This window comes from Erigeron canadensis, chromosome 5 (genome assembly GCF_010389155.1).
Source record: "Erigeron canadensis isolate Cc75 chromosome 5, C_canadensis_v1, whole genome shotgun sequence".
In the NCBI taxonomy this organism is placed as follows: domain Eukaryota; kingdom Viridiplantae; phylum Streptophyta; class Magnoliopsida; order Asterales; family Asteraceae; genus Erigeron; species Erigeron canadensis.
In genome coordinates, this window is record NC_057765.1 from 38,814,292 (window position 1) to 38,822,587 (window position 8,296).

The following is an 8,296-nucleotide window of genomic DNA, read 5'->3' on the forward strand; positions in this document are numbered from 1 at the left end:
ACCCGCCCCGAACCCGACCCATTTCCATTCCTAGAAGTGGGGATATGAAGATTAAAGATGTATCTCTCTATTTTTTGTAGTTAATGTTTGCTAAGACCCTTTATTTTATAGTTGTATGAATTCTTTGAAAGTTATAACTGGTGAAGTTGAAATAAGAATGCCTGAAACAAGAATATATTCATTTTGATATATTAACAAGTTACCCGCGCAATGCGGCGGTTTCCGTAACGACAACGGTGTGATGGTGGGGACAACTGTTGGTGGTAGTGGCAGCGTCGAGTGATGTTAAATAACTGATGTAAAAGTAATTAATTTAAATAGTTAATGTGAATATTTTAAAAGAAAAATTGATGATAATTTTATATACTCATTAAGGGTATTTTAGTCATTTCCATCTATATAACTTTCAACATGAGAACTATTTTCTTTATTATTAATATTATTATTATTATTATTATTTTATTATATAATATATAGAAGTATAGATATAACATTAAAATATTAGTTCAACAACATCTCACGTTAGCTGATTAACAACTAGCACTTAAAACGACATTAATTAGCAATATGGTCACAAAACACTTTTTAATAAATATTTTATTAAAAAGACACCACTTTAGTAAATATTTTTAAAAATACATTATTTTGATAAATAAGTTTTTCAAATACACCATTTTAGTAATAAAGTCGTTAAGGTGAAGGGTGAGTTTTGTATATTTTTTTTAAAAAATGGTCACTTTTGGAAATTAAGAAAAAAAAAACGATAATATGCACGCTTTCAACGTTCACTAGCATCGACCAAAAGGAGACGATGGAAAAAACTGATGCTACTTGCCAAAAAGAGCCGATGGAGGGGGTGCAATACTGCAATGGAACCGATTTTCCGATTATTGCCGATGCTACTTGCCAACTGCACGTCTGCACCCTTGCCTCTAAATAAATAAATACTTTATATAATACTAGTAAGTATGGGAAATAAAAAAAAAAAAAAAAAAAAATATTGTTGATAACGGAGTAGTGTTATGATATGGGAAAAGCAGGAAATTTATGACGGTATGTCCATATTGGGACCGTTTACTCACGGTTGACATTTGCTGACTACTTATTGCCAACAAAAATCATCCCGATAAAATTGACATGAAAGAACCTTTGCTACCCCACTCACATTTCTTATCAAAGGCATGTCGACTTAAGCTAGATGTTGCCATGATTGTTTTGAACATTTTTTGTGATCATCGCAATATATCTAAGGTTCAAATGAGTGACCTCTTATGAGAATTCAATGTCTGACTACTAAACCACTGGCGGTTGGATGTGCTAACTTTGAGTGAGCGATATTCTTGATATTGAATTGCAAAACACAAACCATACAGTTTTATAACGAAACTAGACTTGCACATATATCTTAATTATTGTGAGTGACATGAACTTTGCCCAGTTTCTTTTAACCGAGATTGTGGAATAATGGTAAAAATTCATAGCGATCGAAGGTGAATCAGTGTCCTGTAGAATCTGAATCTTATTCTGCTATAAAGTAAAAAAAGAGTCACTATTTAAGAATCCCATATAAATTATTACTGTTGCATTCATTACATCGCTGATTTCTGACCCAAAAAAGTGGATCTTAGACCCCAACGACCATACTCTGCTACAAAAAATGGCATCTTTTCTTGTCACGTGTCTTTGTGAGTTGTTGAGTGACATAAGATTCAAGTACCCCTTCGACCTCGTGCTTTTAAGGACTTGATATGGCTTCATAACTTGTACCACCTATTGGGATAGATACAACTTAGCTAAGCCACATGTGAATCACTGGTCAATAATCGTTGGTCAGCTAGACTTGATTCTAAATTCTACTATTGGTACAAATTCAGTATATAGAATTTATACATAATTCTAATCAAAAAGGCCAAAGATCACCCCATTGCGACTTTCGTGCTTGATGATGTAGCGTCGGGTTATTGCTTTTTGTGACAATCACTCTCTCGAAACGACCCTCGGTTCCTTCGTGATTGGTGGACCGACAAACGTCCATTTCAACCCGTTTACCCCTTTTTATTGGAGAAAAGACAATTCTGCCCCAGCCACTTCCAAGATTTGCTTCAGTGGTCTTGTCTTCCCATTCTTCCTCCGCGTCATCTTCTGACGTGGCATATGGTTCATTGATATCAGATTCGTAGTTGATCATCGCGTTATCATGAACAACATCCTCTTTAATATCAGATTCATACTTGATCATTGTATTATCATGAACAACATCCTCATTAATTTCAGATTCATACTTGTTCATTGTATTATCATGAACCACCACCTCAAATTCTGAATCAATTTGGTCATCTGTCAACAAGATTAACAATGTAAATAAGAAATGGGACCTGAAATCTAAAAACAATTCTTGATGATGGAGAGGGGGGCATGAAGGACTCAATAATGCAATCTTTAAAGTTTAAATCACAATGTATCTGTCCTCAACATGATGGATTGATGGTGCACTTTTTTAATTTTCAGAATGATAGTACAAATGTACAATAATTATTACAAACTTATAAAGAAAATGGCAATAAGTATGTACCATAGTCGCTCTCAGATTCCTCGTGATTCATTTTATCTTGCTGCTCTTTATGTGTATCAAACTTCATACCATCAAGGGGCCATGCTCCACTGTTGGAAAAAAAATAAAGTTATACACTAGAATGGTTAGTGTCAAGACATAACAGCCGCGAAGAATCATGATCGACTCCACTTCGAGCGAATAAAGTTTTGTGGTACGATTTGCATGTGATATTTCAGATTTATTTATAGTAAAATTTAAGACATATGATTTTACGGAACAATCACCAACACAATTTTGTAAAGTTGACATACAACAAACACACAAGTCCCCAACCTTGTACTAGATGAAAACACCACATTTTTCCAATATAAGTTGCAATTATTAACATTATGAATGTCAATTGAAAATGATCTCTATTCTGTTTTGGTAAGTTTTCTCTTAGGTTAATCTGAAAAAGTAATTGAATTCTTTCATAAAACCATGTACCCGATCAGACATTGCAATTTCCACAATACAAAAAGTTTCAAATGTATTTGCAGTTTTGCACCATATGAGTCTCATGTTCAAAGGAGTTTAAATTTTACTTCAGATAATAAGATATTTTGTAGTTAATACTATCAACAATCTTTAATGTACCCGAAAAATATCAAATACCGACGTTAAAGAAAGATGAGTGCTTGCCTGGGTCGAGGTCCTCGTCTGAATACAACATAACAATACTTCTCATCTTCAAAGCCACGGAGAGTCACACCATTAGATTGCTAGAAAAATATCAAATTGACACAATAAATAGTTGATTCAATTTCTTAACATGACAAAAGTGATTCCACATGATACAAAAAAATTACCAAGTTACCAACTATTTGTAATATTATGCATCGGCATTTTAGTATGCAAGAATTAATGCTCACAGTTAATATTGTTCCACCCTGTTAAGTGATCATCAGATTAAATAATAGTAGTAATTGTCATCCCACAGAAGAAAAAAAAATCTAACTCAGGCTAAATTAAAGAATAGGTCGTTCATTTTAGAGCCCAATCTAAAACAGACAAACATAGTTATACTCCTAAATGCAAATTGGATGACTTCAATTTGCACCAAGCCTCCTAATGACAAATGGCAGTATCAAAATTCATCTTTTCTGGCCTCCTAAATGGACTAGTCTGTGAAACATGGAAAAATTTTTGGCATCGGTTATATATTGAATCGTGAAATCATATATCAAATGCTATACATAATATGTCTAGATCTTACAAAATTACAAGCATGTAACATGTTTAAGATAGAAACCTTGTACGCAAGCTGTGTTGTCGTTCTCTGCAAGCGCTGTGAAAAATGACAATATTTCCCCGTATTATCCAATGGACAAGCTCCATCGTGAGGACACTGAAGTAACAAATAACAATATAAGAACATGGAGCTTAATCAAATGATACAATGAATATTACAAAAGGAATAGTATCGGTTTCTGAACTTACTGGTGCTACTATATGCGCACCACATCTGTCTGTCATTAAATCCTTGGAAGCTTGGTTAGATGCCTTAGCTAATTTGCGACTTCTCTGGGAAGTCAATGAGAATTAATGAATGCTTCTGGATAAAATGTGCAGTCATGACCAAAAAAATAAATAAAATCTGCAGAACACTTCCCTGACTAATTTACGAGTAAACTCACTTACCCTTTTTTCCATCCAAAGAATGTGAGATCGCACTTGAGAGATGATATTAGATCCGTGTGGTGTTCCGGGCTCCATCAAAACCTGTTTTAAATAAAAATTACTTGCAAAGAAAACCAGATTCAATATGAATGACATATTATGGTTTATATTCATAACAAAAATCACACATACATGGATTTTCCAATTTTACCTCCACCATACTTGGTCTATCAGATGTACCCACGATAGAAAAACGGATGTATCGTATACCAATATACTATATCTTTTAAATAAAATTTACCATCTAGCGACATGCAATATTCGCGTTTAGACAATTTGATCGACTTAAAAAGCAACCTTATGACAGTGTTAAGAACTTACCAGAACATCTCCTGTAAGATCCCAAAGCTGGCGAACAATGGTTATTCTATCCCTCAATGATGGTATTTCACCAAGTACGTATGACTACATGAAGAATAATTAAAGGATAATATTTACCTTAGTAACAATATTTATTAGATAAGTTAGCATTTAGAGAATATACATATACCAAAAAAAATTAAACAGGGTAAAATAAAAAATGCCTACAGCGATGACAAGGTCGTGCTTTCTTTCAGGCTTGCTTATATTTTGACTTAATTCCTGAATGCTAGCATAGCTCTGTATAAGAGGCAAATTCTTCAAATCTGAAGCATAGAATTAAAGATTTACAGCTTATCCAGCCAAACACTATATACTAAACATAACCTTTAACTATGTGATATAAATATACCGAATGCTACGCAAATAATACTAGAAATGGATTAAACATTGTACCTTTTATAAGGCTCTGACCTGCTCGTTGCATAGACTGAGATGGCTCGATAACATTGACGCTTTCTAGAGTGTGGGGCCAAACTTCACGCAAAGCCCTAAACAATATTTCAACATTTCATTGTGCAAACAACTAAATTTACTGATCAATGCACTTTATTGTAAAAGAAAAGGAAAAAAATCGCTGGCAAAAGCATTGTACTAAAAGTTGAATTCCGTTAGCAAGCCTTGTTTTTCAATTGACACAGAATAAGTCGACAAAAAGCAAGCAACTCGCAAAAAATTGTCTAACAAGTGTATTAACAAAAAAGATCCTACAGTTACTTTAACAACTTGAAGAAAAGCTCATATACAAACAGAATGTGATTGGTCTAGCAAATACTCACCAAAAGGCAGAACCAGTACCAGCCCCAAAATCCAACACTCTAGTCGGTGAAAACCCTGGCAGCCTTCTTCTAACCTAAATACAATCAATAGTAAGTTAAGTGATGTGTTAATTACAAATAGTAAGATAGCAAGTGTGCAATTAATGACAAAAGAAAAGAAAACTGAGATATATAGGTTTCAACTTGTGAGGCTTAACTTCTTGTAGCAATCAGCGTATAAAATCAGTTTCTCACTCAAAAACTTTCTGTATATGTTTACTGACATCTTAAGACATATGTGTTCAGGTTTCTACATGTTTAAACTTCTTTTAGCAATCAGTGTATATAATTATTTTTTCCCCTTCCAAGTTTCTAATTATGTTTACGCAAGTGTTTAACTTAAGATAAGTAAAGCCTTTCATAGACCATCTCCATGCCTATCGAAGAGTTGACTAATACAATTGATAACTTGGGGAAGCAACAAAAAGTAAAAGCAAATTGAAGACTAGTAAACCTCATTGAGGACTCTATGGCAAGCTGAAAATACAGCAGGCATCCGAGAAGCAACATAAGCAATTGTCTGATCATCTCTGTATTTAAGACCGATATCACCATAATTGCTCCTAATTTTCCATCGCTTCGAACATCCTACATATTTGAAAGGATCTTCTACTAGCTCCCTAGCAGTAGATGCAGCTAACTGCAAATTCACATCTTTGATAGCGTTGAACGATTCTGACAACCTTAAAACTTTCCTTTTCATATGTTGATCTTCTTGATCTGTTATTATCAAAATAGTTAATTGAATAAACCAGTCTTAGCATAATCGGTATAACTATTTTATTAAACTTGATTAGAAACTATAAACTTCCAGTCTAGCTTGGTAGATCTTAGTGAAAACAAAGATTCAACATAGAGTATGTAAATGTGACATATATATATATATATACACACACACAATGTTGTGGCAGGGTGGAAGCTATGCTAAGAACATATGAAGGTGATGCCAGTATGTCCCCTTTTGGAATAAGTCTTCACCATTTGTCAAAATTACCATTTCTCTCCTTGCATTGGGTATGGATGAGTTCACACATGACCTATATTGCAAAGTCTAATGGTACAATTTAGCTTTATCTAAATTGACTGATTAGAGAGAGAGAAAGGAGCAAAATAGTGAAATAAAATGGTTTCTCCGTCACTTGGAAGTATAAAACTGTGTATCACTTGTTTGTCGAGAATAGAAAGCTTAGTCAAAAATGTTTGACTAAGGCGAGTCCAAATTACTTGTTTAACTGTTAAAGGCTTAAGAAATCAAAGGGTCCCTCGGGCCTAGGTGCAGAGGCCTTGTGAGTATCAGCCATATCATACCGAAATAGTGAATATATATGCCTATATTCCGGAACGGTGATACTTTCATATGTCAGTTAATGAATAAATGCTGTTGATCATGTAGATTCAAAGGCAGGAAGGGTATTAATCGTACATGAATATCATATGTACAAGGTTATGTGCATTTGCTTTGTGTAGGTTAACTCGTGAAAAAATGCAGGCTCTCGTACTAAGTCGCGCATGTTGGGCAAAAGAACGTTTTCTTCTATGTTTCCGATTGAATCTATCACAACTCACTTCAACTAAACTTCATGTTCATCTACCATTCACTAAGTCGTCGATAAACCGATACCTAACATCAACCTCATCCTTCAGCTTAGTACTATTATCCGCCTATACTTTCGAATTTCTCGATAATGTAAAATTGTCACTCAGTTCCTAACTATCGCGTTTCGATAAGCAACGAATCATTTCAATGTAGATTACCTCTACATAATTAGTTCTAAATTAGGTCAGTTTTGAAAGCGATTTAAATTAAAATTTGTTTCACAGATTTATACCGATCTTAGGTGTATAGATACAGATTATATGTATATATATTTAGAGAAAGAGATGGAGAAATGAAAAGGACCTCGAAGATAAGTTTTGATGGCTCGGCGGAGACGGAGGGGGACGACATAACATCCTTTGGATTGTTTGCTAGCTGCTTTAAGGGTTTCGGCGGTGAATCGTTGCACAGTTTCCGATATGGCACCGGACATTTCGCACCGCTGTCAAAGTCCCCGGTGAGACTGTACAGAAAATACTAGGGTTTAAGGGCGTGGGTACTTTGGAAAACTTTACCAAACCTCAGTATTATCATTTTGAAAAAAATTATAAATTAAATTTTTGAATTTGATAAACATAAATAGTGCTATGAGTTTTAGATAACTTTTCCTAAATTTTACATAATCCCTTTCTGCTTTAACTAAGATAGATATTACAACATTTCTTCAATCGAGATATATAAAATTTATTATATTAATAAAGTTATAAGATTCTTCCATGTAATGCGGTGGTTAATGGTGGTAGTAACAATAACGATTGGTGGTGATGGTGTTGAGTAGTGGTAACAACAACGTTGTGGCGGTGATGATGACGACGACGATACAACGATGAAGTTGGAAACATCTTGACCTTTGAATCAAAATAAAATGGTCCAAATATCAACATCAACTTTACCTATGAAGTTGGGTTGTAACTTTAGAGGATCTCAATCCGTAAAAATAATTGATGTAAAAAAAATGTTTAGTGTTTATGAATATTGATTACCTGTATGTCAATTACACACCGTTTGACCAACGTTTTTATTTTCGGCCGATATCAACATCATATAGCTATGTACTTGTGTTATGTGGATACATTATATGATTCTAATTATTTTAGTCAGATTTATGAACTTTAATATACACTTGAATTCAATTGATATATAATAACTAATGTACATTTATTTTAAAGAACTTTTGTTTTTTGTTTTTTAAATCCTAATGGTGTTTGTTAGTTTATGTTAATTTAAAAGACTTATGGTGAATATAAG

At 33.8% G+C, this 8,296-nt stretch overlaps 1 protein-coding gene across 1 annotated transcript; it reads right to left on the bottom strand.

Moving 5' to 3' along the window:
• Positions 1-1,486: 1,486 nt before the first annotated feature.
• LOC122600075 lies at positions 1,487-7,565 on the bottom strand. Its single transcript, XM_043772731.1, has 12 exons — positions 7,352-7,565; positions 5,906-6,171; positions 5,413-5,486; positions 5,030-5,124; positions 4,802-4,899; positions 4,595-4,678; positions 4,235-4,315; positions 4,034-4,117; positions 3,846-3,941; positions 3,236-3,315; positions 2,573-2,661; positions 1,487-2,337 (listed from the first exon to the last, which is right to left on the bottom strand). The coding sequence occupies exons 1-12, from the start codon at positions 7,479-7,481 to the stop codon at positions 1,901-1,903; spliced, it is 1,614 nt and encodes a 537-aa protein (XP_043628666.1). The 5' UTR covers positions 7,482-7,565; the 3' UTR covers positions 1,487-1,900.
• Positions 7,566-8,296: the final 731 nt, after the last annotated feature.